Below are 18,275 nucleotides of genomic sequence, written 5' to 3'. Positions count from 1 at the left end.
AAATGAAACTTCAGCTAAAAGTAAGCAAAAACAATATTTACAGTTAGTTGAATTTCATTTTCATTTAAAGTTTCCTTCGTCTTTCTTTTAACATGCATTGATTCACAAAAGATTATTTGAAAAACATAACTGTAAGATTAATTTGTAATAAATGGCTTCTTCGAGCTTAAAAAACAAAACGAAAATACTTATTTTCGTGACTAGGAGCCACAAGTTGAAAAATTTAACACAAATTTCACTCTTTTAAACTGTACAGGATACTTCCACGGTACAAATTTAGCCTCTCTTATTATGAGCTTTCAAAGAAGGAATTCGTTTACATCTCACTCACACAAGCAACCGTTTCTTGCTGAAATTATATCATCACCCTGAGAAGTCTTTGGCAAAAAGTTAATCATCAGCTGTTACAAAAACGAAGCTTTAAAGATTTATGACTATCGCAGGTTTTCAGATATCGATCAAACCTGGTGCGTGGTGTAGTCCAACATTGTTGTGTCTACATTCCTTCAAACATGTCATTAGTACAACCGATAAAAAGTTGAAAATTGTAGTCAGTATTAAAACTGGGGGATCCCGGTAGGATGACAACTTGTCACGAAATTGGACTGAGGGTTTGCTGATGTCGTTGTCTCCCCCTAAAAAAAATCGTGTATTTTGCTACCACATTAGCAATGTTTCTTCAACTGAAGGAGCAGGTCGGCCACGTGGGGAATGTTTCCGACTCTTTTTTGGCTCTGAGTGCAATATTGGATAATGAATTGATCTCGACAAAGAGAGAGATCTTCGCTCCTAGAGGTCCAGGTGTAAATGTTGTACATCGAAATAAAAGGGCACTTATTGAGATTTTCGAACGTGTTTCAATACGTTATGTTCGATCAATTTCCACGGCCTCTATCCCTCAAAAACGATTCAAAAAGAGACGAGAAACGAGCCCCTATCCCGATAATGAACAAACGGCAACTATTTGACTTGAAAATAAAACCAAGTGCATTAACGTTTAATAACGTTTCAGCGATTAAAAGGGAATTAGAAAATCTACTTTGGCATATGGTTGCAGCTGTTTGAAACTTGTTTTCTTTTTCGGATCTTAAATTTCAATTTCATGCGAAGTCACTTTTTTGCAAAGGACGTGCCTCGCCTATACATCAACTTTTTACAAAGTTGGGAGATTTTAACCCGAAAAATAAAAAGCCCAGTAAATTTCGAAGACATCTAATTATCTCGAAAGGGCTATACAGAGATGCAATCAGTGTTGTACAAAGATAACTCTACAATTAGAAAGTCACACTGACTGACCACAAAAGCCATTGTTGACGTAAAAGGACCCTTTTATTTAGTTTTAAATAACATTCACTTGAAATGAGCTTCCATGCCGCGAGAACTTTATTTTACAACTCACTGTTAAAGTTGCTTAAGATAACCATTTCCCTCTAAAGGAGAAGCCTTCTTCACAGGGGTGTTAGAACATATATTTGCAAGTCAATTTAATCTGCCCACTTCTTTTTAATGGCAACTGAATAAATTACAATTCATTAAGCACGGGAAGTTGGACTTACGAAGTTGCATAAAATAATCGACACAGAGTATTTAAGCAGTGAAGAGGACTGTAAACCCGACTGCCTTCAGGTGGGCTCTACAGAGTCGCAGTTCCAGCTCAGCTCAGGTGTTCTTTCACCACAAACATATAAAGATCACAAATGTTTGCCCCAAACACACATCAGTTAAGCTTCGCTCCGCGCGCCGAAACCATGCCAAACAGCTTGCAAGCAGTAAGCGAGGCCACATCGTTTTTCTCCGATAACGTAATGATGGGAGCCAGTACAGCCTGTTTCACAGATGGCAACACATTTGCCGGAGACACAGCTAGCGACTCCGAGTTTGCCAAAGGTATCTATAACCTGCGTCCGAGAGGTGCCCTCACTCACATACCGGCTCCGCCAAGGTTCGAACCAGAGGAGACCCCACCACCTGTAAAACCCAAACGACAGCGTAATTCTCTCAAGAAGCGTCTCCTCGTAAACGCGCGGGAGCGCGACCGAATGCGCGTATTAAACAACGGTTTTCAAGCGCTTCGGGACGCGTTGCCCTGCTATATTGCAGATGGCCACATGGCTAAGATAACAACGCTACGGCTCGCTATAAACTACATCAAAGCATTAAACGAGGTTTTGAGCGAAGATCCACCAAATGGCATGTCTGTGCCCAGATGCACACCTCATACACAACAGCCCTGCACATCATCTGTGGCTTGTAACTCGGCCATGATGACAATCACAAGTGAAACAGAACACTTTAAAACACCTCTTCCAATTGATGTAAGTACACTTTTTTATGCTTACCTGCTTTTTCAATTCGCATACGCGTTCTATTCTCCTAGTAATGTTTCACTGCGTTTGAGTTTTGAAAAGAAGTCTTTCATACGACCGAAAAGGTACTTTTAAACTCGCATTTGATTAAAACACCACTACTATTTTGGTTCTGACTTGAGAACTTTATTTCACCATTATTATATTGTCTGTTGATACTTGCATATTCCATGTTTTTTTTTTTTTTTTGGAATTGATCGAAAGCGGCAAAAACTTCCATGCAAAAATCAAATGTGAAATTCGCTCATGTCGCATGCGACTCATCTTTACCTTTTACACTTTATCAACTTTTGCGACAAGAAAATGTAAAATATTTTTTTTATATATAGAATTTTGTAAAACTTTTTTTCTTTACTCCTTTAAAGAGTGACATTAATTATCTGTAGCCAAGCGTAAATTCCAATTGGATTTTTTGGCTTTTCTCTCATTTCTGTCGAGAACTTTGTCTCTCCAAATTCGATTTCACAAATTACCATTTAATTGTTCTTCCCTTTTAAGAGAGCTGAGTCAAAAATAGCCAATTTTCAAACGTAAAAGCTGGCCTATACATTTCAGAATTAAGATGTCCCACTCGATGAAAGCCGCGAATTTTGATTACCAAGAATTTGGGCAGAGGTCTGAAAACTATTTTTATTTAACACCTCTATGCAGCGAGTATAGGCTAAGACCTTCATTTTATTTCAGAATTGCTTAGCATCTTCGCAAATATACAACCTTTGTCGATACTCAAAAGACTGTGTTAGTAATTTGATGATTCAAGAGGCTGTTTTTCGTAATCTTATTTTAGTCGAAGCAATGGACTTTGTGGCTTTTCTATTTTCGCATTCTTGTATTGCAATTGACGCTGATTCAGTTTTTAAACCTGAAGAAGGCGGAGAAATCTGCAGACTGAAAGAAAGAAAGAGAAGAAAATAGCTAAAGATATGTTTGATATTAATTGCAGTAGGAGGAAAAAAAATTAAATTTGGTGGTTATTCTTTGTATATTTATTTCTTTATTTCTTTATTTATTTGCAGGTCATTTCGGCAACCCGGATTTGAAGCGAACTCAAGACTTGTTTCAAGACAGTACTTTTTGCATTTTCGTCGCAATAAATAAAATCTTAGTTTAAGTCGATGATAATACGTTCCCTTTACAGACTGTTTAGCGTTCATCAGAGAAACAACATTTCTCAACAGGCTTTAGAATAGAACCCGAATAACAAGTCATAAAAATAAACATTTTTCGCGTTTTTTGTATAGCTAAACAACCCGCCAGCGACACGCCAACTGAACTTTTACGCCCAGATGGTTATCACAAAATACGATCGACAGATCTCTAAATTATTCAGTCGCGATTTTCGTATATTCTTGCGTTCCCATCAACCTTCTTCCAGTCTTTGTAATTAGCTGAAAACCTTTCGCATTTATCTTTTAACCAAATCTTTTCTTGTCGCATTTTCAACTGCTGGAAAGATATAGAAAGAAATGAATAAAAATTAAAACGGCAAATAAATATGGCTCTTGTCTGATTGTCTACGAAAGTAAAAGAATATTTATGCTTTCTTGTAATGTCCATGTTCAAACTGTTGTTTTATCGTCTTTTATCGCTTAACACAACATCTTGCTCGAATTATAATTTTAATCGATATTACAGTGTTATGGGAGAAAAAAACTCTTTATGAATTGGCACTTTCCGCGTCAGTTTGTACTACAATTCACTTCAGTGGTCAACCTTTGCAGCTCTATAGCTACAAAGAGATAAAACATTATTTGTAATGGCGTTTAAAACATGCAAAACAACGCTTTATTTTATCAACATCTGTGGTTATTCTAAAACGTTCGACCTGCAAAGCTCGTTCAATTTTGGTAGATTGTGTGGACAATTTATCTTTTCTCGCGCAAAGTTGAAAATGTTAAGAAGTTTGTTCATAAATGCCCATAACTGAGTACATTAAAGGTTTATGTAAGACGGTTTCCATTGAAGTAAAATGCTCGGAAGTTAGGCGATCCGTGAGCCTTTGTAAAAGGTAATATGTTTTTGTCATCCAAAATTTTCAGAGATTCTCTTGTCTTCTCTTGAAAGAGACCCGCCTATTTAGCTACTGAAAAGAAAAGAAGGCAATTTGTTTTCTATTCCACTAACAGGGTTTTTTTTTTTATCTGATAAGGGGAAAATATTGCAACCATTCAAAATATCATATTCTGAGAAACAATGAGTTAAGCCATACCATTAACAAAGATTCAAGTTCTTACAAGTTGTTTAGCAAAAGCATGAATCGAATTAACTTATGAAAGCCATTAACGACGAAATTAGCGTGCATTAATTTCAACTTTCTCTTCCACTGGAAATAACGTCATCTTTTTTTTTTGTGCTTTACCACTAAAAACCACTAAAAAACAGGATTCTGGTACTTTCAGTTTACCGGCAAAAGAGCATAGCTTGTCTAGTTTTAGTTTCCCTGAGCTGGGAAAAAAAAATTGTTAAATCTTCATGACTCTTTCGAATTGTGCCAAGCTGGTAACACATTTTCCTCTATTTGATAAAGTCGACGAAATGAGTTTTGAAACCATTTTACGACGCGGAGGACCACATGTCAAAACATAATAGGCCGACCACATGAAGTCTCCATTTAAGACATTTGATAGTTTCAGTTCTATAGAGGTTTTCATATTTATATTTGTTTGCAAAACAAACAGTTGTGTAGGTGTCAATTAAGTCCCTGTTGAACAACCTCCACTGAAGATGCTATTAATGCCATATTTAGAGAGAGACTGACAGTAGTTATAGTATGAAAAGAAGTGATGGTATATGTTAAACTTAGGATAATAATTATACGACATATCATCCTTTATACTCTGACTTCATTCACGGAAACATATTTTTCTTCAAAAACCCCGCAAAATTGTCTACTTTCGTAAATACGACTCAAATCAACAGAGTACTAGTGATGGCGGACGCGCCCTGCAGACTTTGGCGCTCGCCGCGTTAAGTTTGTAGACTAGGAAACGTGGCTTTTGGAAAGAAAAGACTTTTATTCTCTCTTAATTTTTCCTAGGCAGCATTTAGAAATTCACATTTTAGATTTTAGATTTTAGATATTATTCAGACTGTCATAAAATACCTTTCATCCCAACTGTGTTTTTCGGTGAAAAAAATTAATTTTGCGTGGAACTTTAATAATTATTTTAAGGATGTAAGAGAATGGTCCGTTAATGAAAGTCTTCTACGAGGGATTTCCCCTATGTCTTTAATCTCGAGGTCTTTTCTTTCGGTAAAGCCTTAGACTGTAGTTTATTGTCGACAGCACAGGTACTGTATAAATTTTAATTTACCAGCTAATGTATTTGTTAGGACGAATCTTGTTACGAAGAAAGCCGTACGCATTTGAAAGCATGTGTCTGTTATGTTGCAAATTTGAAGCCATTTAAAATCGGCATTTGTTTCTATTTCTTGACTTTGGAGCCATTTAAAATCTTTGACTTCAGTTGTAGTTCTCTTACCTGACTCTGAAAGCCATGCAATATCTTTGTATTCGCATTCATCTGGCTCTAAGGGCAAGTTTTTCATATTTTCGGGATTCGCTTTGAAACCAATTGAAGCAATTTTTTGCTCATTCATGCTTGAAGCGCAATGGATGAAGTTTTGTAAGACATGTGGACGAAAGTAGAACGTGATGGGAAGTTGTAGACCGTTGGACGGAAGTTGTGGGCCGCGAACGGAAGTAATTTCACGATCTGCCCCTCTTAGCTTCCTAGTAAAAGAAAACATTAACCTCGATGACGAAGCTCGGATACACATGTGCAAAGAACGAAATCTTGGTAAAGTTAGCTAACGATTAATAAATAAATTAGCATCAAATCACAATTTCCGAACTTCTAAAACTTTGCAACTTGGATCGAGAAGCCGAAATGTGCACACCCGCCAGGACGACCCTAAATGGGCTATTATAACACACGCTTCCACGAGGTGGTCATGGCAGCCATATTGTCTTTGGAGCTCAAGCTAACATAAAATGTGCGGCGGCCAAGATACTGTAGCCTCACTGAAACATTTTTTCGAACTCCAATTTCGAGGTTCGTTCAAGCAAAAACTGCCATAGGGTCTGCCGAAAATCTTCTATAGTCGCTATATATACTATCAAAAGTTGCTTGACATGGGTACCAGTCACTTTAGATCAATCACAGGCAATGATGTTATTGAGTTTAGAAAGCTGGTTTGGAAGTTTAAATTATAGTGTTTAAATTTTAACCTGTATATTGAAAACTGTTAGTTGAAGGTAAAGAGCACTTTCGGTCTGCGGCCGAAATGCCGTGGGTGTAAACGAACAGTTTTAGATGACTTAATCACCCTCGGCAAGTTGAATAATTTTCCAAGAACGACCAAATACACCTAGTTTTTTTCTGTTTTGAAATTAAGTTTATCCTATAAGGTTAGAACTGTAATCAGCATAAAGTTTTAGTTGCGGATACAACTGTAACTGAACATTGAAACCAGTTTAAAAAAACCTTCGTGTGCCGTCACATTTCATGGCCTTTCAAGTAATATAAACGGAAATTAAAATAAAACAAAAAAACGGAATTAAACGATTCTGTCCGCGGTGATGGATGAATCCCTTTCGGTTAATCTCTTTGCAGATTATAAATAAAGATGTCAAGCTATGTCAGATTTAAAGAAAAAACAAAACAATTTTAATTTCGTCGTTCCCTGTGCAACGACGAAATCCGAACATTGAACCACATGGACTTATAGGGACCAAAACAAAAATCAACGAGGAACTGACAAGAACCTATAGACCGGGTGTTATCCAAACCCAGCGACATCGAGTTCATAGAGCTCTTTAGAACTCGATTGCTGATTTACATAATTATTCTTTTCATTCAAAGCTTCAGTTGACAAGAGAAAAGACTAGTGTTTATTTTTTAGCTTCAAAATCAAATTCGTTCCTTCAGTTACCTAGAGAAAGAAAACGTGGACTTGCAACAGTAACTTGACTGAATTATCCGGCCTGTATACTGTATGGTTCAAAAGACACTGAAAACATCGGGGGCTGGACTAAAATCGTTTTGACAGTCTGTATTAGTGGATGTTCTGCATGCGCAACTTTGATTAATTGCCGTCGACCATTGACAAGTTTAGTTCATAACCACGAGTGATAATTTCTTTGTTGTAGGTGAATGTTTACATAGAGACAATAGTATTGAGCGCGTGGGTTGGGAGGTTTAAAATGTTAGTAGAAAACTCTCGGGTTGTTTGTCCGTAGGGTGTTGATTTTCGCAAGTAACTAGACTGCAGAATTTTGGCCCTTTGTCGGGCGCCATGGACGATTTTTGGAATCATCTGTCTTTCATCGCATCTTAGACTCCTCAGGTCCTCTCTCGTAAGCCTTCCGGGCCTTCAACTTCATCTTTTAAATGAATAGGTAATAATAAATCAATTACAATATTAAGAGAGCGGAAAGCCACATCAGCTTTAGGTGGTTTTCATTCGGAGCCTCTACCCCGGTCGAATTGCGCCAAACTTGTTCCTCGCAAGCCCCCATCTATTACTTCTCCAAAACCTGTCCTAAGATAAAAAGACTAGACAAAATATGAACTTTGAAACAATTGTTCCTTTTGACGAAGAGGGGTTTATTTATGATTTTTTCTTCGATTCAAATAAGCGCCCGCAATTTACGGATCTCTTAGTTTACCGTGTAGTGAAGCCCAGGCAAAGAAATGTTTAATAAAAAAAATTTCCAGGCAGGATGAACATTTCTGGCAAGGAAATCAGCAGCAATTCAGGGCACTTCACTTAAAACTCGTGCCTGTCGAATGGCCGAAAAATATATTACCTCCGAGGTTTTATTAGACTCCCGATCCGGAATGAACTGAACTTTTGACCGAAGATTACCGGCAAACGACCGAAGACTTCCGAATATTTCTGAAAAGCGCAATGGATCATGGGAGCCATACAGAAGACTAGGCTCTAACGTCCACTCACATGGCGGGCTAAATCCAAAATGGCGGCCAGCAGGAACTTCCGAGAAGTTTCACTGCAAAGCGAGCAGAGAGAAGGAACTGTGATCAATTTTACGGTAGGATCATCAACAACAATAAGAGATGGAGATTACGTCAAGCCCCATGCGGGAGGAGGATATGCTTATCGGGAGAGTGGCAACGTAGATTCATTCACTCGGAATAGATTCATCGTCTGGTTTGTATCCAGTTAACTATTTCCCATTCCTGTTAAATTTTGCCTTTAACCTTATCGCTCTTGAAAATTCTCCGTTAATTCTGTGCTCAGTAGTCTTAAACGAATACCAGTCGTCATGGATCAACCTGAAGCTGAAAAAATTGTTAGAAACACGACAACAGTGATACCAATAAGAGCGTGTTTATGCTAGTTGGAGGGGTAACCCGAAAACACTGATCCCCGGTCCGCGGACTACCCTACGGACCGGTCCATGGACTACCCCTACGGACCCCCTCTACGGACTACCCTAAAATAGTGTAAAAAAAATAAAAATAAAGATTTCACTTATGGGTTGTCTAATAGATTCAGACTCGTGTTCGTGATTTTTCGAGTGTTACACTGTGCAAATGTAACAGACTTGGATTTTTAACACCCCAACCCCCCCTCCCAAAAAAAGGCCGGAGAGCTGTTTTCAGCATAAGGAGATGCTGATGGTAAGAAGGAAAGTTCTTACCTTCCTTTTGTGGCCCAATCTGGCTATGGAAAATATATTTTTAGGCCGTTTATTCTTGTTTGTATCTGTTATTCGGCTGAGCAAATTGTGAAGCCTGGAACAAGTTCATGAACCCATGGGAGAATGGGCTGAACAAAATGGCACAGGGGGAAAAGCACAAATTTTGAGGCTTCCCGGAGGCTTCCCGTACGTGTCTTTTGTATACTTTATGGCCACAGGCAATATGTAATGATATAAATTGCACCTGAGCCTGAATCCAGGTCTGTTACATTTTCACAATGTAATGTTTGAAATTTTGCCATCATGAGTAATCTCTTTGACAACCTGTAGCTGAAATATTTATTTAGTATTTTTATTATATTTGGGGAGGGAGGGGGGTCCGTAGGAGGAGTCTGTGGACCAGTCCATAGGTAGTCCGTGGACCCGGTCTGTAGTTGGTGTCCGCGGAGCGGGGGTCAGTGTTTTCGGGTTACCCTAGTTGGAGAAGTTGATCTTACGCTTACATGTTGCAGCTATCTGCAACCCTGACCATAACTTTCGCTTGCGGGCTCTTTCACTTTTGAACTCAAAGTAATATTAGGTAATGTGCCCTCTCTTGCTTTGCAATGTTGTTTAGCATGAGTGTCATGTTATGGTTGTTAACGTAGGTGTCCCAGAGAGTTTTGACCAGAGTTGTAGGATGCCTTGAAGAACCTTTTTAATGTTGTTTTTTGCAAGCATATGTAAACACAGTTATGGGGTGTAATGGTATTTAGCTGGTTTCAATTTAATACAAAAGAAGAAGGCAGTCACTTCCTGTTTGCATAGCCTGATGAAAATACCAGGGAATTTTGGGAAAATTTCAAAAACAGATTCATGAAGTGACTAGGAGTGTTCATACTTCCCCCCTGGGATAGGATACTAGTCCATTGCAGGGTTACTCTCAGCATTACCTTCACTGGTACCCATTTGCACAGCTGGGTGGAGAAACGTACTGTGAGAACAAAGTATCTTGCCCAAGAAGACAATGCAATGATCCTGGCCAGGGCTCAACTTGTGCTGCTCAATCCAGATTTCAGCAGGATAACCATAAGGCCAACCGTGCCTTCTCTTGGTAACAGTTTTTGTACTTACATAGGAGAATCACAGACAATGTACTGGAGCTTGTTGAAGAGTCCCTTGACATAAACCTCACTGGTAACCACCTTGAGCTGAAGTTTACAGATGGAGTTCTTTTACCAGTGGTGTATATTTTTGAAACTCATACACATATCAGTGTATTAGCCGCGACAACCAACAGTGTCCACAGGATTGTGTTCTCTCATCCTGACAGACTTCGCAGACATGTAAGTCTTCAACTTAATATCTTATTCATCTGTATTGTGACTGTTCACGTAAAGTGACATCTGTACTGGCCCTCCAAATTTTGCTAGTTAAACTTCCACCAATAACTAACTTCCTACAAAGGTCTACCACCTCAAGAGTGGCCACTTTTTTTTGTCCAGCGGATGGTTTATACATTCACTCTTATTTTGGTCTCTCTACATTGGCAATGGCCACCAAAGCGTGCCCCAAACAGTTAATTATTAATGACTGACAGACAGTGTATACAAAACCCCATATTATATTGTAAAAGGTCACAAAAATTGATTGGTACTGCACGCTATTGGTCTCTGTTTCTGTTTGGTTTCTGTCTTATTGATATATTTTGATTGTGTCAGGTATTTCTATGCTACAATAAGCATTTTTTAAATATAAAAATGCTGTTCCCCCTGGAAAAAAAAAGAAAAACATAGGTGTCATATTACACCCCTGCCTCCCCATAACGGCCACTGCTCTACAACGACCACTTTCCTCTGTCCCCAATGTGGCTGTTGTGTAGAGGTTCAACTGTAGAAACAACAAAACTATAATATACAGACTGCATGTTGAATGTTCTTGAAAGCGTAATCCCTGCTTTGTACAACTACATTGTACTTTCTTCTTGCATTCTAGGGATTTGGTATATCATTCTCTACTGAGGCAAATCAATACTCAATCTTCAATGATTTTTCTAGTCGTGACTTAAGAGATGCTTCAAATTTTGGCACTTTCACACAATCCTGCTCAACCTTTGCAAGTTGGCTTTGCCAGGATGGGAACTGTCTTTTTGCTTTAGCGACTGGAACAGATGTCATCTTGTTAATAAAACTACCTCCTCCAGGAAGTGAAGGTAAAGATACTAACTACTTTGAATGTTCTGCCTTTATGGGAAGATCTCAAACCAAGACCACTATTGACTGAGTGATAGCTCAGTCAGTATGGCAAGGCAGAGGTTTGAGATTTTCCCATAAAGGCTGGAAAATGGTCTGAAATGAAATGGATTCAATTTAGTTTGGTATTTTCAAGCTTGATTAAAAACCAGTATATTAAATAACATGCTTTGATCAACACTGCTGAAACTCACTGTTGAAGTGTTTTTTGTTATTCTGCTTATGAGCCCTCTCTTAAATGAGCCCCTCTGTTTATAAGACCATCCAAAACCACTTGATTTATCAAAGGGTTTCCACCTTACACTTTTTTGATTGCTTTTGTGAGGTTAGTTGTGATTGTTTTGTACTCATCAAAGTCCCTGTGACCTACATACTGAGAAACAAGTATTCACAACTTTCTTTGTTGAGGATTTACTCTGTATATACTCATCTGATATCTTTGTTTAATCTGTTAATCTGCAGGTCAAGTTGAGCAGTTTGAGTTGAGGCAAGCTGGAGTAATGCAGCGTCTCTGGTCAGGTCTTGTTCCTTCTAGCCTGAGGAGGGACACAATGGCTTCCGATGCCGTAATGAGTGTGGGAATCCATCCATATGGAAAACAAATGTGTGTGTTTGCACTCTGTAGGGATCTCAAGCTTAGGATCTGGTCTTGTCAGGTACTAGAGATAAGCATGTGTGTGTTCCATTCTAATGTTACAGGAAACACGAGTCTAAAATGTTAGTTACATGTATCTCCTTGGCCTTGGACTCAAATTAATGTGAAGCTTGGCCTGATATGACCTTCAGGGTAAGGAAACACGTAATTTGCATAACAATATTTGAATTTTCAGGCCATGGTTCAATGCCAGCCAGCATTCATCAAGAATCAGAAGCTAGCAATAATTCTCTTTGTTAATTGTGTTTATTATGGGACAAAAGTGCTTAAGTTTCTTTTAGTCATTTCTTTTTTTTTTTTAATTAGAATCAGTCATGTATTTATGTGAAAGATCTTGTGGAAGATATTCCTGACGATGTTGATCTTCAAAACTCCCCAGGTAAATTTTCCATTGTGTGGAAATGAATCTTTTATTTGCATCATCATTAAAATTGCTATCTACGATATATATATATATATTTATTAACTACAACTTATAAATTTACTATTATAGTCTAATGTGAATGCAAGAATTTGATTGGCTTTTTTACCATTTCCTCTCTGCTGATTTAGTTCTTGAATGCATTATGTTTTCTCCTACGTGTGTCAGTGCACATCTTGCAAAATGGAAAATGGGAAAGAGGTTTGGGAAGACGTTGAAGAACTGAAGAGTTTGACCTCTTATTTTTCTTTATCTGTCCTCACAGCTCAAAGTCATTTGCTTCGCAAAGTGGTGGACCCAGCAACAGGAAGACTTTACCTTGGTTTATTTTTATATTTAGCAGAAAACACACAGGTGATTGAAAATTCAAACTATATCCGCACTACTATTACTGCATTAATATTGCCTCTCAAAATGTACACTATCAGTTTTAGACAAGTCCTTATTCTTGGAAGCTTACATAATTCTTTGGGGTGTGTCTTGAAATATGGTGGCTGCTTTGCCTGTGGTGGTTACTCAGGAAAGATGGATTTAGCTATGAATTGGCTACTGGTGAATTTCATCAACTGAAAGAGCACTTATAACTGGGTGAAATTTCAATAGTAAACAAGGACATGGGGTAATGTTGAAGGTGCACAGGCCATCACCAGAATAACCACCTTGGGTTACAAAAAAGAGCCTGCTTAGTGTATTTTGTTACACAATGAAATGCAATGCAGCACAACACAACCCGAAAGCAAGTTAAGGGTTTAGCCCCATGCAAAAACTCCCTGGAAATGTTAAACAAGAATGAATGGATAGAGTAGAAGCAACAATATATCAACCACGCCACTTCTGCATGTCCCATCTTGGTAGAGTGGCAATACTCTCAGTTAATGGATAAGCTTTGGCTCTACAGGTCATTTTGTTTTTGAGTAAGCTATTTTTTTTTACCTTTAATTATTACACTGTCTTTGGGTCAAATATGCAACTTTTTTAAATGTCACAAAGTCACTGACAGTGACACACTGACTTGGAAACATGAGAACTGTTAAGTGTAATCTTAAAAATGCTGTTAGTGAAATGATATCTTTCCATGTTCTCTCATTTATAGTTTTGTGTATACGAGGTTGAATCTTTGGAGGATGGAGTGAGTTTATCCCAAGTATCATTCTCTTACTTTCCAAAGGTAATGTTGATCCTGTACAGAAAATTTTGTTTATGACTGGTCATCAAGGAGTATCCTAACAGAGAATTGTTATGAGATTGGATAAGGACGTTATATATTATGTACATGTAATCATTATTTAATATTAGTCAAGAGCGGTTTTAATATGAGTTTCGAAAAGTAATTGGTTTTGCATCAACTATGCTGCACAATTGGGTAAAAGTCAAACCAAAACCAATCATGACTCACTCTCACTCGTTTTCCCGCGCTTTGCGTCAGCTATGTGTAATTACTTCAAGCTTTGATTGGTTCACTGTATTGTCTCTGTCCTTTTCGACTACTTTGGGTTTGGTTTTTCTTCACTCAATTCAAAACATTTTGTTTTAAGGTTACAGCGCAAGTATACTAGATTTTCTTGATTATAATTAAGTGTATAGTCAGCAATTGAAGGAACAAACTTAATTAACAAGAGAAAGGAGAAAAGGGGATGCAATTTTTGTGACTTAAAATTAAAAATGGAAGTTTAAAATGTCAAGTCATTTCTGACTCTTTCTCAGTCTCCATTGTATTGTTTTTTTAGAATTCCCCCTCCCCCCCTTATTTGTTTCAACTGCATTTTTAGTGTACATATATGGTAAGTAACTTTTAATGTAAAGTTTTGCTTTCTTGTTAGTTTGCTTTTGGCTAGAGCTCTGGATAAGTTCTCTGGCCTTGAACACCACTGAAATTTGAAAACTTGCACAGTTTAAAAAAGAAAATAAATGCTGTACTTTAAAATGACTTTATTTTTTTTTAAACAGGGAAATCTGGTAGACTTTGTTGTTACTACATCTCATATTTGGACTGTATGGACAAGTGCAGAAGGGGAAACAATGGTCTATTTCACACCCACTGAAAAGTAAGGAAACTCAACATACAATGTACGTGATTATAGGAAAAGGTACAAGTATGGTAAATCCTTGAATTAGCGCCCGGGGCACTTATTTCAAATTTAGGAGAAGATGGGGGGTGCTTATTCGAGAGGGGAGGGGGGGGGGGGCACTTATTTAATTTTTCCCAAATGGTGACCTGACATGACCATTTTTTTTCAATACATCATCTGTGCATACAGAACAACATAAGCTGTTTATCGACATAAAAAGGTGATCCTAAAGTTTAAATCACAGCACCGTTAGTACTTAACGTGTTCAATGTGTTCACTTAATGTATTCACAAACTGAAACAATGTACAAATCTAATACTAGACGACGAAAACTAATAGATCTTTTGTTGTCTCAGTACTCGTCAACAAAATGGGGGGAGGGGAGTGGGATGCTTTTTCGAGGGGGGGCGTCTATTTTAAATTTTGGCCAATAGGAGGGGTGCTTATTCGAAGGGGGCACTTATTCAAGGGGGGGCCGCTAATTTGAGGATAATGGTAAGGGAGTTGTGTAAGAAATGATTTCGATGTTTGCTGCACGGTTTGATAATGTTGTTGATACTCACTGTCTAATTTTCTTCAAGGTAAATTGTTTTCTGAAAAGTGAGATGGGACATTTGGTTTCCATGTAATGGTGCTATTAAAATTATCGGAAGTTCCAGAAGATGTATTAGACTGAAGTGAAGGAAGCTTGTACATGTAAAAGAGAGAAATGGGAAGAGGAAGGGGAAGTGGACTAATATTCTTTCATGTTAATGTTGTGTTTTAATGTTTACCTCAGCTTTAAATTTTTCAAACCAGTTTGTCTTTCCTAATTTTTGGGAGGTTCTTAAAACCACCCACCCAGCCCTCTCAGTCCCTAACTCTACGCTACCCCCACTAGAATCCTATATCAGCCCCCTCCCCCATGTTTATCCTTCATCTCCTTTAGGCCATGCATGCAACTGTGGCAAATTTCCCCTTAACAGGTTTGAAAAATATAAGCTGGTTTGAAACAATTTTAAAGCGGAGGTAAAAATTGAAACATAGCATTAATACTTAAGAGCTGTAGTGTCAAGTCATTTCCTTGTATGGTATGTATCGGTAAGTTGTTATCAAGCAGACAGGAACTGGAAATAAAGGGAAAGCACCTGTAGAGCAGTCACTAAAATGAATGTATAAAAACTCTTGGGAGAATTAGCATTTTAGGATTGAATTGTTTTTGATCTCACAGTTTAGATTTACAGCAATCTGGTTGGACAAGAGTGTTCCTTGAACTAACAGAAAACTCTGAAGTTCTTGTTCCGCCCTACAAAGAGCCAAGAGTGAGTTTATTGTTTTATTATTACATGCTTGAAAAAATAGTGGTAACATTCTGATTGGGTGAGAGCAGAGTAAAAATATTGTAATGGGAACTCCAAGATAGTATTTTGATTTTATTCAGGTCATCTGAGAGACATAAAAATATAATAAACTAGTGTTTGAAAATTAAGACAAGTTACTTTTTTCTTACTTTTCGCATTGATTTTTGTCTTCTAGGATGATGACCACTTAAAAAGTCTCCCCATCTTTTACAGATTAATCCCAAATTAAACTTGATAATGCAGTATTTACCTAGTACTTATTTTTTTTAGGAAGTCTTTCTTGAGCAGCTGTTCTACCCGGGAAGATTTTCAAATCATTCCATTCTTAAAGCAATGCAGGTAATGTGTTCAAAGATAGTTCTTTTTTGTGCTTTCTTTAGCAATGAGATCTCTGTTTTTTGTTAAGAAATATACAGGTTGAAATCCAATTATTGTTTTTACCCTGCAGATTTACCGCCATTTACCAGTTTCCAATTTCACCAACAATTATGATGAGAACCTATCAAGGAGAGATCTCAAGCAAGCTGTTATCAACCTTATTGACTCTGAGGTTTGTGTTAGCTAACAAATAAAGAAGGAGGGTTAGGAGTGGTGGCCTCATGGTTGGTGTGTTCATCTCTGGATCGAGTGGTACAGATTCGAGCACTGGCCGGGAACATTGCATCATGTTCTTGGGCAAAATTCTTTAGTCTCACAGTGCCTCTCTCCAACCAGGTGTACAAATGGGTACCAGCAAATTTAATGCTGGGGATAACCCTACAATGGACTAGCATCCCATCCAGGGGGGAGTAGAAATATTCCTTGTTGCTTCATGCTGCAGAAAGCGGGATAAGCTCTGGCCTGATGGGCCACTAGGCTTATATGCAGACTTTACCTTACAACATCTAGTGCACTGTCATAATACACAACAGAAATTAAAGGACATCAGAGGAATTTAGAAGGCACAAACTTTATTCAAATGGTTACTAAATTTCTGAAATGTTCTCAATTCTTGGAGTGTCATATGATAGTATACTTCATGGTTTATGTTTCTTTTTTATTGCATGATTTTACATTTAAGTTGTGTAAAACATTAAAACATGCTTAGAAAATGTTTTATTCTCTGATAAAACATCAGCTCTTTAGCCAATTAGAATCTAAATGGTGTTATAATGATGATGAAAGTCATTTGTGTTAAATTATTATTAAATTGAAGGTTGCAGTAGACATCAGAAATCATTGGTTCAGTGGAACACCATTAATCTGTTTACCAAAAATCTGGCCATATTAACGGGGTGGCTGTATTAAAGGGGTTCTTTAAAATAAGAAAATAGCTAACTTGGGCTAACGAGGTGGCTGTATTAATGGGGTGACTGCAAGGTGGGATTCCATTGTGTTAGGCATTGTCCTTTATTTTCTAAGTCTAGGTAAATGAGGATGAGAGTTGACTTGAGTTCAAACTCTTGTGCCGTTTGGTCCCAAACACCCATGGATTCTTGATGACCCATTAAATATAAACCTAGCTGCTTTGTTCCTTTAGATTCAGGTATCAGCTCCAGATTACGAGATGCTTCATGATGAGTATAATGACCTGCAGCTACAGTGTTGGACCAAGTTCTACAGCTATGTTGTACAATACCATCAAGTAAGGATGCCATGTCAACAAAACAGTCATTAGTTTGTTTTGTATGAGAAGTCTTTGGTTGGTGATGTTGCAATAACAACATGTAAGAGTTGGTTTACAGTTTTGGAATGCAAATACTTATATATCCTTGTTCTTTCCTCAGGTCGGAAGTAAAACCATGGGTATTTTTGTTGATGGCAATACAGGATTAGTCTGCTTAGTTAGAAAGGTATGTAGCTGTATGTTTAACAGAGTATTTTTGATGAACTTTGAGGTGATTTTAAATGTGATCAAACACTGTCTAGAGTGTTTGATATATCTTCTCAATTGAAACTAAAGCTAAGGAAAAAACAGAGAAATAAAATGGTAAAAATCAAGCAGTCTGGGTTTGAGCCCTTGCTGGGGACACTGTGTTGTGTTCCTGGACAAGACACTTTACTCTCACAGTACCTCTCTCCACCCAGGTGAATAAATGGGTACTGGCAAATTTAATGCTGGGGGGTAACCCAGTGAGGGACTAGCATCCCATCCAGGGGAGGAGCAGAAATACTCCTGGTCACTTCATTCTTCAAAAACTGGCCTGAAGGGCCACTTGGCTTGTATGCAGACTTAAGCTCACATTTTCTTCCTTGGTTTGTAGGAAATGCTGTCATTCTTCAGACCTTGTGAACTGTTTGAACAGCTTCATCTTTGTGTAGAGCCACTGGATGTCTCACTTCTTTCCTCAGAACCTTCTCTTGGTGAGTATCTTGTTCACTTTGAGAGAATTTTAGTCAGATGGAATATTCTGTTGCAAACAGAGATTTGCTGTCACAGTCATAGTCAGGGTTACATTGAGGGCAAGGCACCAGGCAAATTGACTGGCTGTGAGGACGATTCTGTCTAGTTTGATCATCTACAGGAAGGTTTTTTTTTTTTTAAGA

The 18,275-nt window shown here is 37.9% G+C and overlaps 2 protein-coding genes across 2 annotated transcripts in view; both read left to right on the top strand.

Moving 5' to 3' along the window:
- Window positions 1-1,439: 1,439 nt before the first annotated feature.
- Window positions 1,440-3,860, top strand: LOC110067291 (uncharacterized). The gene is made up of 2 exons (XM_020774606.2): window positions 1,440-2,315; window positions 3,383-3,860. Exons 1-2 carry the CDS (start codon window positions 1,698-1,700, stop codon window positions 3,404-3,406), a joined length of 642 nt encoding a protein of 213 aa, XP_020630265.1. The 5' UTR covers window positions 1,440-1,697; the 3' UTR covers window positions 3,407-3,860.
- Window positions 3,861-8,318: 4,458 nt separating this feature from the next.
- LOC110067319 (nuclear pore complex protein Nup160-like) overlaps window positions 8,319-18,275 on the top strand; it is a 53,284-nt gene continuing 43,327 nt past the window's right edge. Inside the window, exons 1-14 of the mRNA XM_089297236.1 lie at window positions 8,319-8,540; window positions 10,151-10,358; window positions 11,008-11,224; window positions 11,727-11,920; window positions 12,226-12,298; window positions 12,606-12,694; window positions 13,434-13,508; window positions 14,288-14,385; window positions 15,620-15,710; window positions 16,020-16,088; window positions 16,198-16,299; window positions 17,269-17,373; window positions 17,516-17,581; window positions 17,993-18,092. Coding sequence (XP_089153362.1) covers window positions 8,347-8,540; window positions 10,151-10,358; window positions 11,008-11,224; window positions 11,727-11,920; window positions 12,226-12,298; window positions 12,606-12,694; window positions 13,434-13,508; window positions 14,288-14,385; window positions 15,620-15,710; window positions 16,020-16,088; window positions 16,198-16,299; window positions 17,269-17,373; window positions 17,516-17,581; window positions 17,993-18,092 — 1,681 coding nt within the window. The 5' untranslated portion in view covers window positions 8,319-8,346. The remainder of the gene's footprint in view (window positions 8,541-10,150; window positions 10,359-11,007; window positions 11,225-11,726; window positions 11,921-12,225; window positions 12,299-12,605; window positions 12,695-13,433; window positions 13,509-14,287; window positions 14,386-15,619; window positions 15,711-16,019; window positions 16,089-16,197; window positions 16,300-17,268; window positions 17,374-17,515; window positions 17,582-17,992; window positions 18,093-18,275) is intronic.

The sequence above is a fragment of the Orbicella faveolata genome, unplaced genomic scaffold (assembly GCF_042242905.1).
Source record: "Orbicella faveolata isolate gen_17 unplaced genomic scaffold, um_ofav_v1 contig_27, whole genome shotgun sequence".
NCBI lineage: Eukaryota > Metazoa > Cnidaria > Anthozoa > Scleractinia > Merulinidae > Orbicella > Orbicella faveolata.
This window is presented reverse-complemented; position numbering and strand designations above follow the sequence as displayed.

What these genes read in the sequence shown, in the direction of transcription:
- LOC110067291 (XM_020774606.2), top strand. Translation starts at nt 1,698, where the DNA reads ATGTTTGCCCCAAACACACATCAGTTAAGCTTCGCTCCGCGCGCCGAA. An exon ending in AAACACCTCTTCCAATTGAT is followed by an intron (nt 2,316 to 3,382) that starts GTAAGTACACTT and finishes ATTTATTTGCAG; the next exon opens with GTCATTTCGGCAACCCGGAT.